Genomic DNA, 16,750 nt, shown 5'->3' with positions numbered 1-16,750 from the left:
ATGGGTAATGGAGGGTATAATTGAAAATAAGATAAAGCTACTAAGGACATAAAAGTCAAAAACCCATATCAAAAATAGAAATAGAACAATTAAGATGACTTGACCATAAAAGGAAATGGGACACATAAGCTGAATAGGAAGGAGTATAATTTTGTTTAATCAACGAATTGTAAAGAACATAATACTTTTACCCTAGGGCAAATCATTAACTATCTTGAATATAATTTAATTATTTAATTTGAAAAGTACATAATATGAGTTCAAAAATTATTTTCTTAAATTTATCGTTATACTTAAGAAAATATTAAAAACGTACATAGCACAAGAAATGATTAATTAATTAAGAGAGAAATAACCTATGAAATTTTGCCATCTTATATTACAAACAATCACTAAAATAAGTTGCTTAAGCTCAGCTCTTTAATTAATGTAGTATAAAGAGAGTGTCCTTTTTTTAAGACTTCATAAATGGTTTCAAAATAACTTTTGATTATTATTGTTGTATAGCAAAACCGACAATTTCAGTTTTACAAAGACGCATTAAAGAGATAAAGCCGCAAAAATTGAAACTCAACGAATTTAATATATGATACAAAAAATGAGCAAGTGACCTTAACCTGCTGCATATATTGCCAAAACTGAGAAATCTCCCACAAAAAAGGAGACCACCCCCAATCAATATGGTCCTGAGTGCTGACCCAATTCCAAAAAGATACAGTATTTGACACTAAATTGTGTATACAACCAAACTTGGACGCCCTAATTAATTCCTAATAAATACATAAAGAATGCGTTTATGCACCCTGTAAGCATCCTCCGCTTTCAGCCATAAGAGCTGATCAATCAAATATTCACTAAACGTAAAATCCCGGAAGGGGATGACACAAACCATGACAGGATGACAGCCGTGACTCCTGAAGGTGGCACTACTACATGCAACGATTTAAAATCGCCTGCCCGCCCCAGAGGTATATGTGAGACTTTCTAAGCTTCTTCATATCTTTCCAACAGCAACAAAAAAACAAATGAATTTTAGTAATTCTAGCACAAAACTGACTTCACATTCACCCTCCTTTATTGCCTCAATCCACGACAATGAATAATCACACACAGAAAATTGGCATATAACTGAAACTGCCGAGAAAACGCAAAGTAACCACTTGCTTCTTCCCGTTACTATGGTATCATTAAGAAGCAACTGCCGCCTTCTCCATTTTCTCTTTCTCAATCTCCACTCGTCTTTGATCAGCATGCTGAGCAACTCCATTGGCTAGAGCTTGATATTGGAACTCAAGGGTTTGAGTTAAGTTTTGGAACCTCAATGGATCTGAGGCTTGCATAACTACAATAAAAGAGGGAGTCAGTAGCAAGCAAACAATGATACCAAATATAGACGAATAATTACATTCTTCAGTTCGCTTCAAATTTGCCGTGTTTCTCACCTTTGACTGTATCAACAAACAAAATGAAAGGATCAACCTCATCAATAGGAGATTGCAAGTCGTCATCATCATCATCACTATAATCATCATCAGAATCATCATCCTCCTCATCAGTAGGTCTGAATGCTTTAGCCTACAAAAGTAAATTTTCAAACAATCAGATAACCCAATCCAAACCCCAGAAAAAAAAAATAAATCAGTAGCAGAAAATAAGAAATGATCAGAAACAACCCACAAACTAGAGAAAAAAGAAAAAAAAAGAGTTCTAAAAACCTCTATTGCTACCTGGAGTCTGGGAGGCGATTTTTAATAATAATGCTTATTTAGGGTTAGGGTATTATAAATATCCAACACAAAAACAAAGAGACACCAAACCAGGTTTCTTCAAAATATGGTCAATGATACCTACAGTTATTGCAGAAGAAACAGTGTGAAAGGTAAATAATGTGTTCCGCTGTCACTAAAATAACTTTCTCATTAATGATGTTGTACACCCATGAATAATTAATTAATGAGAAAGTTGATCTATATCAATGTTTTCCAAATATAAATTGCAGGTTCAAATTTTTTATGGTATATACTAGTCAGTCAACAACTTGGTGTCTGCGGCAACCAATGCGTAACCACTCTTTGTAAAAGATACTTAGTTGATCCAACTTTTTTTAGTTCATCAGAAAATTTGGGTTCAGAAAAAAAAGCATTCATTTTTCAAAGCAATAGCAAGACCAGAACTCTTACTATACTAAGGTTATGCAGAGGTTCAAAGCATCTCTTCAACCATACTAATGCACATCAGCAGCAACACAATTCCCTGGGAAGAGAATATCAACCTTAAAAGTCCAGTCTTCCAAGAAAATCCATACCCACTAGATTTAAGGTATCCCATTAGAAAGCTCTTAGAAATTTTTAAAGTTTAAATCAGATTGTAGCAGCTTGAGCTTTGTTGGGTTTAGCCCATTCATATAGAACACATCAACATAATATGAAAGAAAAGCAACGGATGATATGTGCAATTCATTTATTACGTGCAAGCAGAGTAATCAGCACGTACTCTTCAGACGAGGTTAACGAACAGTAAGAGCCAAGTACTACCACAAGTCGCATGAAATTTAAAGAAAGACCTGCTTTTTTGTGTAAAGTGGATACTGCAGAATTGTGAATCAACTCAAATGCTTATCATATTCATCAAAGGATCCAGGTTATTGGGATTAGGGCTTTGCAATTGTAGTTGTTGATGTTGTGCTTATCACCAGAAGATCAAAAGGGAAAATCAAGAACAACAAACACAAGACCAGATGATCCAATGTAAACACTAGTTTTAAAACGTCAATACTCTAAGGAGAACCAAGTCCATGAGCCAACTTTGCATAATCAAGTTGATGAACATTCAAGTAGAGGACTCTATACAAATTCCATAATTACAAATAAAATTAAACTTACTTCGAAGTGTAGAAAACTTACCTAGAACCTTACAGATGTGTCAACCCTTTCCCGAGAAAGGTATATCATCCCAAGATAGGTAATTTAAGGCTCTATAAGGCTTTTTGTAACGAACCGGCCAAGACAGTAACCACAACCAGATAGTAAACACACATTAATGGGAAATTCGAGTCCGCATCTAACCCCAATTCTTATTAATCCAATTCCCAAAAGCTAACTCATTATTACAAGGCTGGCTCTTTATATATCCTAAGCCCAACAAACAGATACTGAAATACAGATATTCTAACTAACAAAATTGAAATACTAACTGATAGTAAAATATCAATAATGCCTTTGGACCCTTTGACCCGATTCATAACATTACCAACCGCTTGAAGTTCCACCTTGCCCTCAAGGTGGATTAAATTAGTTGGGCCTTCCACTATTAACAAGAATGAGCATAAATGGTTGAGAAAAAATTTCCTGAAATTAGCTGAATTGGGTAGATTATAGGAAAATTCAGTCGGGAAATAATAAAATTGGTATGTGAATTTGAGAAATAAAGGGTTCAAAACTATAAAAATGAGTAAATAAAATTCTCAAATTTGCAAAAGATCTTGGGTTTAAAATGACTTGGGTTACCCTCTAAGTGAAATTAAGAAATGCATCAGAGACCCAGTCCTTTTGCGCTGACATTCATCAGTGACATCATCAGTGAAGTCAAAAATCAACCCTACTGCTTCGTTTCCAACTGGAAAAGATGAGTTTTTAATAGCTCTTTTATTTCCCACTCTCTCCTTAAAACCAAAAAACCTAAAAATGTCAACCTTCTTCCCGACGCCGGCAAGCCACCCCAGATTTATAATACAATGGCAAGAAAGAAACAAAACCATTTTTAACTACTGTTTTTCTGTCTAGCGGGCCTACAGTCTACAATTAGGCTCCTTACCCAAACGTTTAAAGTTTAGGTTGTAGACTAGCGTTTAAAGATCAAAGCAGAAACATAAATTTTATATTTAGCAACACACCAATTTATTAACCTTACTCAGCAACAAAAATGTTCAATGGGGTGCGGCCCCACTAAAAGCCTGTGACCCAACCCGTTTTATAAGTTCCAATCCCATTAATTTTCAAAAAGGGTCGGGCTTTTACCAGGTCGTCTTCGTGGTATACACAAAGTTCTATTTATTATTGAACAGGCTTCATATCTCCACTAAGTTTTATAGTATAACGGCACTGCATTGCAATTACAATAGTATTGGAACTTCACTTTTAAGTATATAACTTAGAGATATAGTGATTCTAATTTTTGTAGACAATTCAAAATAGGAAAAATTACTATGAAAATTCACTGATTTCCCTACAATAATACCAACGTTTGATTAACCATGAATAATAACTTATGGGATGTTTGTCTAAAATAATACTAACTTTTGTTTATAATAGGCTATTTGACAAAAAATTAAAAATAAATTAATGGTTGAACAAAAATTGGTATTATTCCAGAAAAACACATCCCAAAGTGGTATTATTCATGGTTAAAATAAAGTTAGTAATTGTAAGGTAATTAACAAAAGTTTGTATTATTCACGGTAATTTTTCATCCACAATATTGGTATTTTGATTCTATTTGGACAATTTATAACATATTCATGCCGATTTGTGCTTTCAACCATGAAGAAATATTGTGAAAGTTAACATTGCATAACTTGACATTAACTGTTTTTTTTCCAAGGCTTTCACGGTATATATGGGAAGTTGAAATAATATATTAAACAAATAAATGGGTCGTTCCAGGCAAATGGACTTCAGACCGACCTGCTAATTATTTGGATTGATTCAACCCGACCCGAGCTGTTAAGAAACTGCCCCAACCCACTACGACCCACCCCATTGAACACTTGTGTTCAGTGAGAAACATGCTAATGTGCCTTAGATAGTGTAAGCCCTAGGTCCCAATGAGAAAACAAGTACACTTCAGAGAAATACACTTTTTGAAATTGTCTTCAACAATCAGAGTATTGTCCAATACCAACAGCTTACCTTATGGTTTGGGGTAGCACAGCCAAAGACTGCAACATATTACAGAATAGTTTGCCATTCTCAAATAACTGTGTCATATCACTTCTACTTTTGAAAGCAAGTGACTTAAGCACCTCAAGGGGGGCAAAAGTCTTGAGTCATACTAACAAAGTACACTAACATGATATTTTTAGTCCTGGCTCAACACACGAAACTTCTCAAAACAAACAACTACTCACCCGTGCTGCTAGACGACTCAAATGATTGCTATCCGCCTCATCTCCTTCATCCTCGTCAACTCCCATTTCTTTGTCAGAGCCATCACCTTCATCTTCATCATCAGATTGAAAACCATCCATGTCATCATCATCTTCAACATCATCCTCCTTTGCAGCTTCTGTAATAGAGGAATGGGTAAAATATTATTAGTGAAAATTGAAATTACAAGTTTAAAGCATAACAGCATACCTGTAACCTACGACCTATTCCTCGGATACAATATCCTCATTCAAAATTAAATTATGGGATAAAAACATATCAGATGTGTACCTGCAACCTGCTCCTTGTATGCAATAAGCAGTTCGAGTGTAACCCTAAATATGCGTCCAAGTGCTTCCACAGGTAGTTGATCAGCAGGAAGTGATAACAGTGATGTCAAACCCAAACAGCACACTTTCTTATCATGCTCCCTAAAAAACAGATGAGAGATTACCTATCAATTTAATAAGAAAATGACTGATATAACTTAAGAAAAAGAACTATATAAAAAGTGCCAATTGATCGAGAGAAAGAGAGGCACCTTTTAAAGTTAACACGCACGCCACTCTTTTTTACTTGTTGTATCATTTGGAACCAAAGATTAAATATTTCTGCAGAAACACCAAGCTGATGGAGTATCCCGAGTGCTAAAGTTGGGTTGTAATAAAGAGCATTAGCGATCTGCAAGAAAGTGAGAAATATTCTTTATCAGATACAAAGCTATGTATAACATAATATCTGTAAGGGAGTGCCACATGAATTGCTATCTCAAAAGCAATGTCAATCCCCTACAAATACAAAGTGACTAAAGAATGTAGACACCAACAGAAAATGGAGCAGCAGCTCTAGAAATAAGCTTGCACAAACACTAATTGAGGGAATATTCACACTGTACTAAGGCTCTTCAAACCTACTAATAGAACAAAGAGCAAATAATATATGTTTCTTCCTAACTGAATTGAAAATAACTGCTTTACGATGCCATTAAAGAATGCACTTAATGCCAACTATTAAAATGACAAAGCCTTAATGCCAAAAGGCTCGTGCAAGTAAAACATACCACTTGAATTAGAAGGCATTTCAAATAGGGTTTCTCAGCTCTACGCAGACGCTCAACAGTTATCCGTAAATATGGCTCAACCCAGTGATCAACTTGACCTCGGCAGTTTTGGAAAACAACTTCCATAAGCTTTGGTGCAGGCTCAATATCGCCATCCTCAAGATTGTTATCAGCCATTATCTAAAAAATAGTTTCAGCCCGTCATCAACTATACAACAATGTAAAAGCCTTAATCTCAACAATATGGAGCCGGCTACATAAACCCAAACAAATTAACCTGGGAAAACAGAAACTCACAGTTGATATCATTTTCCATAGACTTTGTTGGTAGTCTGGATCTTTGCATGTAAGAAAATGAGCAGTGCTACGTGATACGTAATTATCCAAAGGTACCAGGATGTCTGCATAAAATATCCATAAATTAGCAAAGTCCCCATCTATACCACCAACAACTCTATAGATTGCAGGATAAACAAACACAAGCAGTTAAGCAGTAAAAGGAACTACATGTCATTTTTATGAATTTAACATAGGTAAAAACATATCTTTAAGGACAGGAAAAATTTCCTGTGGATAGTTCCAGACAATGTGTATCTTTTCATCAGTCATTTTGAAAACTAATAGATCAATTAAGATAAATCAATCCATGGGGAAAAGATGATTGAAAATAACCAACCAAGAAAGACATCATATCCCTCCAGATCGGAGAACCTTGTTTAAAGCATGAGAAAACAAGAACTAACAGCTATTTCCAATTATTTTTGCACTTGCTAGTTGTTATCCCACCATATAATTTTTCAATAGAGCAGTAAAACCCTTTAGAAACAAAAGGTCTAAGCAAATACATGATTAGCAATCATACAGTCTTACTTAACCGAGTAAGAGCCTCGGAAAAAAAATTAAAATTATGCACTCTAAATAAAAACATGGGACCAGTTTTGCAAATTGCAAGGGATGTGTTTATATGAGAAAATCAACAATGGCAGCATGAATTTAAAAGTCGAATTTATAATTACTATGGTTATCAACAGGAATCACTGAACTTCAAGAAGAGCACTGAGCATCAGGTTTTCCAAATTTCAAAGTTAGATAATTACGCTGCATTATGTTCTTTTTGTAACAAGGTTGGATTTATCCTGCCAGAAAGCTTCCTGGAATACACTTGAAAGGTTTTTAATTTAGAGCTTTCTCTGCAGTAACCTAGTTGACATTATCTTCCTAGTCTATTGCTATTAGGGAACAGGAAAGTTCCTCCGTTTATGCTATGTGAAAAATAGTTTCACAGGTTTCAGAACTGGAAGCCTTTCAAGAAGGTATGTCTTCCTTATACCCCTAGAACAAAAAATGCCCTCTTTAGCTTTGTTGGGTAGTTCCCAATAGAATGAAATTTTTAACTTTCAAAAACGACCAGAAAACACTGAAACAAACAGCATACAGATGATTTGACTCTCTAAAAGCAGATATTTGCAGGAGCCAAGTAGAATAAGCGGGCATGTAATCACAATCCTAGAGCTCAGCAACAGCATCTTAATCCGCTAATGAATTATTTAACCAAGCTGACTACAAATAACTATAACAGGTACAGAGCCATGCCTAGTATAAGGCAAGCTAGATAACAGACACGTGGTAATTAAACATTTTGGTCACTATAACAGATTTGATAGTCAAAGTTCTCAATCACCTGCAAACTCTCTACATTATGTAGACCATATTCAAGCTTAGATTCTTTTCTTGGTGGGTAGTGGGGGGAGAGAAACAAACTTGGAGTCTATCCATTTACATGCACATAGTATACATTAGTTACTGGTATAGACTTATAGTGGTAGGCCAGTTCAAGTTAAATGTACAGAAAGGACACGTTCCTCCATGAACTTACGCAAAGGGGAGAAACAAAAAAAAATAAAACTGAAAAACCACAAACCTACAACACTTACTTGGAAAGAAATCAATAGCCCAATCTGACAGTGCCTCCATCATCAATGGCCAAAGACTCCACATCTCCAGAGAAATTGTTGGAGAAAAGAATGTCATGTAAGACACAATCTCCAAAACTTCTTCAAAGACCTCTGAAAAGAACACCGAAATCAGAAACATTAAGTGATTTGCTTACCGTTATAATTAGCAAACCCACTCTACTAACTATTTTAGCTATCACTTATCACTTATCACTAATCAGTAAGAAGGTTGTCCCAGCCTATTATTTGGTTGCAGTAATCTCAAAAACCTCAACAATACAGTTGTCACACGGTGATGCGGCCTTGTTTCAACATAATGGTTAACTAATTGCTCAAATACCAACTAAGTGCCAAACTATATGTATCTCTCAAAGAGCAATATAAAAAGGTATTCTCACATAAACTGGATAACAGATCACTTCAAAGGCTAAAAAATTTTCCACAAAGGAATAGGATAGTGCTATTTGCAAACGCGAGATCGATTCTCAACTGATCTGACGATATTTCCCCAAACATCCATACTCATCAAGATATATTTAGAAATAATACTTCACTCGTCAGTGACGGAGTCAACTAATAGGCATTCATAATAATCACTCCATTTATAATTCACAACGGAGATCATTAAATTTATCAGCATTATCCTAGAAAACATCACTGCCTATCCCACCCCAAAAATTTTAAAAACATATAAGAAACTCATGACAAATAATTTTGCTGGACAAAATCCATACCTTGACCATCTGTAGTTAACATTCTCCGCATGATAGGCAAAAGGGTAGGCTCAATTTGAGAAAAGAGGTGAGGGAGCCTGCTGACAGATTCAAGAATAGTGCTAATAGCACGCAAACAACCAACAGCAGCCAATGCACCACCTGGATCATCACCCTCTTCATCAGCTTCAGCGGTACTCATACATTTCCAGAATGCAGCAGCCTGACAAGACAAGGTGGAGTGTTCAGAAACACAAACAAATGATACATAATTAGTCAAAACAAATTACAAAGAGCACTACCAAATTCTGGCATAATCCAAAAGCGTATGGTGCCATCTCTTCCCCAAACTTGTCAACAATCGTTTCCAGAGTGAACACAAGGTCTTCATTTTCTACTTCGTTCATGAGTTTGAAAAATTCTAGAAAGATAGAAGCCGATGAGAAAAATTGCTTTAAAGTACAACACAAAATGAATCATGTATTTATATTTATCTACCATCAAGTAATTGCGGTAGAATGGGCCGTATCTCCCCCAAATCTGCATACAAGAGTGAAATTTAATGAATTCATTCTTCCATATGGCCCATTCAAGTGAACATATGTGAATATAGAAAATAAAAATAAGGGACTCTAGCAACCAAGCAACAAAAACCTTTGCAAGCTTCAACAAATGAACGTAGTGCAAAGACTGAATCAACTCGGACAGGAAGCTCTGGATCACGCAGACCAGCCACCACACTGTGAAGTGCTTTACGGAAATTGTTCTGGTCAGAAAAGTTAATGTGGGCATATTGGCCAGCAACCCAAGCCGCCTGGCATTACAAGAAAAAACACAATGATTATAGAATATAAGTTTAGAAACAATCAATGAAAAAAAAATTTAGAGATCATATAACTTGACCAGAGTTGAAAATAGCGAAAAAGGCAAAACGTAAGACACAGAAATATGTGCATGTGGAAACTTGTCTCTAATAAAATTACTGTTGCAGAGACTCAAAGGGGAGATTTACTTATTTATATCAAATAAAACAAAAATTGTATACACTAGAGCAATACGGAGAATATTTTTACAGAATGCATATCACCCATGTCATATTTTAAATCTGCAAAGACCAGCTAGGCTACTATATATGAACATAAATGAATTGCTTGTCAGTAGATAATAATAAACAAAGTCAAAGAATAACATAAAAGTCTACTTGAAAATTGGGAAGTTAAAACTCAAATACAAGTGAAATGTACAAACAAAAAATGTATTATCCCTTCACATTAAAAGCCAGCAGTGCAAAACTTTATAGCCTAGATAGTGAGTGATCTGCCACAGAAATTCAGTTTTGCATCTTGCATCATCCCTCTAGCACTGCAGCATGAACCATTTTAAAGATCATCTATAATTCTAAGTAGCAGGGAACAACAAATCAACAAACCTTAGCTCTTAGGTGACCAGCAGGACTGTTGAACTCGGAAAAAACATGTTGCACTAACATGCGTTCCAATTCAGATTTGTATGGTGCAGTTTGTTTCAATTTATCACAAAGTGCACCTATAGCCAGAAGGGCTCCATCTTTCTGCCGATAAGGTTTGTGTTCCACTGGAGTTGCATCATACCTGGCAGTGGCAAGAATCATTAGAGCAATTGTGATATAACTGTCAAATCCAAGAACAAACAATGAATAAAGGGTCAAAATACCTCTTGAGAATCTCAACAACAAACTCAAGGAACTTTTGCAGGTTTTCCTTTCCACGTTTTCTGACTAGCTCACTCACAAAGTCCATTGCAGCAGTCCTTGGACTGTATAGATCCTCAATAATATCTGATAAACAACAAAAGGTACATACCATCTGTGTCATATCCACTAATAAACAAAAGTGAGCCATGGGGACCAGCCAAAAGTGGATATAACTCACCATAACCTTTCCTAACATACTCATGAGGGTCCTCATCCCAAAGTCTTTGATCATTGTCGTTGAAACACATGAGGGGGAAAATTACTTCAAAAAGAAGAACGTCAAGTCGTGGTTGCAACAACTGGTACATACTAGACTTTGAGACACTGTCAAATAGAACAACATAGAAGTAAATAATTAGACTCACATTGAAAATGTAAATACTAGACAAGCACTTCGACATAGCAAAATGGCACGTCCTAATATTAAACATAATTGTACAAATGCAAGTGCAGCTTCCAATTTTACCTATCGCATCCATATGATGAATATTAAGTCAAAAAGAAAACAAGAAATCTAAATTAATTAGAAGAGAGGCCCACAGTCAAGATTAATATGATTCATCAAAAGAGTATTTCAGCATGATTGACTTGTGCCTAATCATGATTACGTTAAATTTTACTTAAATAAATATAAGAAATAAATGGAACAAGCACTCGGTGCATCCTCCTCCTCACCCCTCTCAAAAAGCCTCAAAAAGAACCTCGAAATATGAACTTTTTAAGGAACGCTTTGTCGTAGACCAAATATAAATAATCCAATTCAAATAAGGGCACATTCACTAGAATGGTAGAGGCAATTAGAGCTTTTGCATCACCAGTGGGTATGTATAGGAACGATTATGAATTACAAGGCCCCAAATAGCTAATACATTAGGAAAATAAATATAGTCAAATGATCAATACGCTAGCATAATAATCATATAAAAACAAGTCAAATTCGAAGTCTTCGTTTTTAATTGAGAAAAATCAATAGCTTGGGCCTTGAACGTTTGGAGGCTGTGAAGTTGACAATAAAGGTTGCATGAGTGCCTTGGAAGACAAGAAGTGTTGCATCAGTGTCTTGGAAGACAAGAACCCTTAGAAATTATGTGGTTAAAAAACATTATTAAATTCATAGTGTACATGAACATTTAACCTCAAAACTTAGGTTTAACTTCTAATTATTTAACAATGAACTTCACTTGATTTTGTGATATTTAATCACCTATTACATTATATATTACCCCCCCCCCCTATTATAATTTAATGTCCCATTTGATTTTGCACACTTGTCGATGCACTATTTCAATTCTAAATATCTCTAATCGTGCGTAGTTAAAAGTTACAAAAAGTTGATATTAATAAAATTTACATTGAGACGAATCATAGAAAATCCCACTTGACTATGTCTTAACTTATAAATTGAAGATAAAATAAAAACTAAAAGTGATGAGTGAATAGTGCCAAAAAAACAAATGAGACATTAGATCTGAATAAAAGGCAGTATAAATTATAAAGGGCGCTAAGTTAAAAATACATGAGCTACATTTTTGGACCGCAAGCAAGTACTATGGAGCAGATTCTCTGCTTGGATGAATGCCAATATTATATTATATTATAAAATAAACAATGAAAAGTTTATATCAAAGAAAGATAATGAGATCTATGTCAAGTTTCTATATAAACTTCTAACAGAAAAAGTCCAAAAAAATCAATAGGACTACACACCTATTGCTTAGATATTGCAGAATAAGGTTGATAACTCTGTCAGGTAAATAGCCGCCAGCACGGATCACATTTAACAAATTTAAATGACACTCCAATATCTTTCCTGCATAATGCTTCTGAAACATCTGCGCAAAATCTTTATTCTCTGGATTTTTAAGCCTCATATCTCCAAATCTGCAGAAATTTTTCAAAACGCAACAAATTACCAAATAGATTATCGATCTACATTCAACTACAATGTTTTCTCAATCTATGGATATCAAAGATGTCAAATAATTCCGAAACTAGGAAAATACAAGTTTTAAAACATATAAACTACCTTGTATACAACCGATTTAGGATATGAACAGTCCACTTTTTTACTTTCCACCAACCCCATGATTTCCTTTGTTCTGGATCGACAGGCTGGCCTTCTAATGGAACAGGCCTCTCTAAAACGTTTAGGAAAAGGACCATCCAAGCATTGAACAAGTTGGGTTCAAATAGTTGTTTGGGTATCTCCAACTGAAAAAGAACATTAAAACTTTGAACTATTGTGAGTTTTAAAAATAATGGTGGCCCCATTCAACATGCGATCCACCTCAACAAGAAAGAAACAACAAGATACTATCCAACAAAAACAAGAGATTAATGGTAGCCGATAATTAAAACTCGCATTTAGCTTTTCTTAGTGCACAAACATACATAGATTGATGACCAAAATATTTTACAAATTAGCTTTATCAGTTCTGCCACTTCCACTAAAGGATTGGGGATTTGGACAAGCTTGTTGAAAATATTGAGCAGATGAGGAAATGTCTCCTCGACAATTAAATAAACAGGTGTCCTCTCTTCATCTGACTTGAACCTGCACAAAAAATATTTATCAGAGCAGGGATAAAAGGGAGTACTCACTTGCTACTGCTCCATTGAACAGATAAAAGAAAAACAGGTTGAGTCTAATTTGCTTGGATCTCAAATTCACAAATATGTAATAGGAAATTCAAAAAACACTTTTGTTGCAACACCAACACTAAGAAATTTAATAGAGCTGAAGGTGAAGATCATAAAGAATCTGCTAATGCACTGAGAAATGAAGTCACATGCACACACAGCCTACACTGTATATTTGTTACCAACTATTTCTACCATAACCTTATCAAAACAAATCTATATGACCAGCTATTACAAAGAAAAAATATATAACACGAAAAAGGACTAATATTAGATGAACATTTGAATCATCCTGGTTCTCTAGTCATGTGCCCCAGTTAACACAAAGTCATAAAATTTTGGTTACCAAATAAACCATGAGGCTTACACAGGCTTGCCCCAAAATTACGAATCTCAATTCAGGCAAATAAGCGTATCAGAGCAATCTTTATCATTGTCATCACCTTGGCAAGAGAAGCAGTAAACTATACTTCCTCCCATTTATAAATAAGTTTTTCTGCTACAAGGATACATACAGATTGAAAAGTTGTCGATCAATAATTTTCCATCTAAACTGATATGAAAATTTAGGGACCTTAAACCGATAAATAAACATGCGTAGACAATTCAGAGTGATGATTGCCACGGGCAATGTGGGGAGCCTACAATTCAAATTACATACCCTATAGTCATAGACAAAAAAATAATGTTTCTTCTGAAGATAGCATAGCTCAAATCAGAAATACTGCATAAGTGGCCAGAACAATTGGTAAACTAATGATTAATCAACATGAAAAATCAAAAACATAAAAAGCACAACTGATTTTAAAACCAAGAAAACAATCAAAATAAAACGTTACTCATATAACTTATTCCTAGAATTTAATTTCATCTTCACATATTTTTTAGTGTAAAAACAGAAGTCTTGATTCAGGGTGCAAATAAATATTCAATAACACTTATTTATATAGGTCATTATCAAGGTATTACATTGTCTATTTCTGTTGCTGCAGACCAAGATTCACAGCTCTGTAGTTCAATGGAACATTCCAACTAATATGGTTCATCAAAAAACGTGCGCTTTTTATGTGTGAAGCAATCAAGTATCAACACACAGTCTCTTTGTTATCAAAAGGGTAAATTTGCCAACCCCCATATCCTGGCCATGCTTAGTAAGCCTAGTGGCAATGTAATAAATTCATCATATCTAAAAGTTGTCAAAGCAATTTTTAAAGTAAAGTTTATAATATGTCTATTTACTAAAGGATTTTAATCGAATCAATTAATAATTAATGTCTCAATGTGACTTAAATCACATGCAAAAGAATAATATTCAAGATCGAGATATGTAACAAAGTGACCATGACATAATAACAGCCGAATTTTAATAACACGCAGTGTCCAACTTGGAAAATTTCAAAATGCTTCAGCATCTGATTCATGTCATTATTCAAATCACTAAAAGCTTACAAACAAATAATAGGTATTACAAAATCAAGGGTATTGAATGTCAAAAAAGCCACTCCATATGTCAAAAGTCAATAAATGGAAAAGTTTTCAAGGTAAACAACTTCAAGTTGCACCATATTTTGACAAAACTCTAGCACAGAGTATAGGGAAAAGAGATTTGCTTCCTAAAAACTACTCTCTCTAGTACACAATTTCTTTATGTTCATTCTCTTGGATCTAGATTCCTTATGTCAATATATCAGAATTCAGGAATTATCGATGGACGACAGCAAATCAAAGTATCATCATAACAACTTCTCCACACCCCCTCCCCACCACCAGAGAAATGTCATTACATTGAACCATACCGAGCAATCACATTTAGCAAGCTTCACATTGAGACTATTAACAATAATAATTAAGAAAAACAGAGAGAAACAACAATCATAGGACAGCTTTTATGAAGAATTACACATGAAGAAATAATGACGATTACCATAAACAACCAACTTGCGGGTCACTACAACATCTACACGAGTCAAAAGAATTAAGTACGTACTCAAACTTTCTAGCGAGAATTCGCAAAACGAAGAGAGCACCAAAAACCTGTTGATCTTGTAAATTATGCTTCACCCAGAGGAGAAGGCCAGGCCACTGCTCAGGGTAGTCAGCGTGGATAATTGTTTTCAAGCACTCACCCAGCTGCACCCTACAAAAGGCAACCATAACAGCATCATAAGAATCTAACTTAGGCTACTAAATATATAGAGATTCAATAATGATCCTTCAGTGAGAAAATGCTTCAGCAAGCATCGCACCTCAAAAGTGGTGGAACTTGAGTTACAAACCCAAGTATGTTCTCCCTCACCATTTCTTTGTCAGCCGGAGAGATCTTAGATTGCTCGTCTAAAATCAAAGCATTTGCATACATTGTCAAAACTGTGTTATGGGAGCAGGTCAATCAGCACAAGCATAGAAACACAAACCGGGGTCATGAGGTGACCAATTCTTGCCAATGAAGTTCTTGAAATGAATACTAGCAACCTGCCGCACGGCCATATCGCAATTCCCATCAACTATAATATGTAATATCCTGACAGTATGCTGGAGCGTATACTGAAACTGCCATTTGATAAAAATAAATAAATAAATAATCAACCTAGTTGAATTTTGTTTTTTTTGTTTCCAATTACTATAGCTTAGTAGCAAACAGCATTAATCAAACTAATACGAATATAAGCAAAAAAAAAAAAAAATTACAAAGTATCAAACTATTGAAATTAATAAAACCAAGTATTGGATCAACCAACAGCGCAACTGGACAAACCTGTTGATCAAATTGATTGAAAAAAAAAACAAATATAGCATATAGTAACAAGAAAAAAATTCATAAAATTCACCTGATTGAGGCTATCTTCAGCAGCTTTGCGTTCATCAGGATTAGGACTAAGTGCAGCACGAAGAATAACAACCAAACTAGGAAGATCCATGATTCCGTCCCCAAAAAATACCACCAAAATTTGATCAAAAGCAATAGTACAGTACTAATTCATCAACACTGACAAAAAAATTAAAATAATTATAAAAAGAAAAGAACAAAAAAAGTATACAAAATACAATTATAAACCTAGAGCTTCAACCAAAGAAAAGGTGGAAATTAATGGCGGAAGACAAAAGTAATTTGAGAAAGAAAGGTTGCGGAGAAAGAAAGAGGGTTAGAGAAAGCGGTGGACGGTGGTATATAAATGATTAGGGTTTTAGGATTTTCGGATTCTAAACAATTGTAAAAAAAGTTTTTATCCAACTAATCTTAACGTTAAATAGTTGTAGCAACCGAGGATGGCTAAACTTATACGGGTTTGCTTCGCAATCGAGGCGGATATGTGAATGAATATGGTGATTAGTGGGTGATTATATAAATATGAAAAGTCTTATCCGTTAGGCTATTATAGCTTATCGTGAGTATAACGTTATATACATCTATATCTACCTGTCTTGCCCCGTACTCACCCACTTCACCTATAGTCATCTGCATTATATATATGTATTTATATTCATAAAGTTTTATATGGGATATA

The 16,750-nt window shown here is 34.8% G+C and overlaps 1 protein-coding gene across 1 annotated transcript; it reads right to left on the bottom strand.

Annotated features, from left to right (window-relative positions):
- Positions 1-607: 607 nt before the first annotated feature.
- On the bottom strand, positions 608-16,545 carry LOC130818751 (importin beta-like SAD2). The gene is made up of 22 exons (XM_057684946.1): positions 16,073-16,545; positions 15,659-15,794; positions 15,491-15,578; positions 15,232-15,381; positions 12,996-13,158; positions 12,631-12,815; positions 12,312-12,485; positions 10,783-10,928; positions 10,565-10,688; positions 10,302-10,482; positions 9,527-9,686; positions 9,371-9,412; positions 9,175-9,293; positions 8,894-9,095; positions 8,139-8,270; positions 6,502-6,605; positions 6,205-6,384; positions 5,686-5,825; positions 5,436-5,575; positions 5,126-5,283; positions 1,443-1,575; positions 608-1,342 (listed from the first exon to the last, which is right to left on the bottom strand). Exons 1-22 carry the CDS (start codon positions 16,160-16,162, stop codon positions 1,188-1,190), a joined length of 3,102 nt encoding a protein of 1,033 aa, XP_057540929.1. The 5' UTR covers positions 16,163-16,545; the 3' UTR covers positions 608-1,187.
- Positions 16,546-16,750: the final 205 nt, after the last annotated feature.

Source organism: Amaranthus tricolor, chromosome 7 (assembly GCF_026212465.1).
Source record: "Amaranthus tricolor cultivar Red isolate AtriRed21 chromosome 7, ASM2621246v1, whole genome shotgun sequence".
In the NCBI taxonomy this organism is placed as follows: domain Eukaryota; kingdom Viridiplantae; phylum Streptophyta; class Magnoliopsida; order Caryophyllales; family Amaranthaceae; genus Amaranthus; species Amaranthus tricolor.
Note: the sequence above shows the minus strand (reverse complement) of the source record. Positions and strands in the feature narration are given on the sequence as shown.

What these genes read in the sequence shown, in the direction of transcription:
- LOC130818751 (XM_057684946.1), bottom strand. Translation starts at nt 16,162, where the DNA reads ATGGATCTTCCTAGTTTGGTTGTTATTCTTCGTGCTGCACTTAGTCCT. An exon ending in TCTACCGCAATTACTTGATG is followed by an intron (nt 9,294 to 9,370) that starts GTAGATAAATAT and finishes CTATCTTTCTAG; the next exon opens with AATTTTTCAAACTCATGAAC. An exon ending in TTGGATTATGCCAGAATTTG is followed by an intron (nt 9,096 to 9,174) that starts GTAGTGCTCTTT and finishes TTGTCTTGTCAG; the next exon opens with GCTGCTGCATTCTGGAAATG.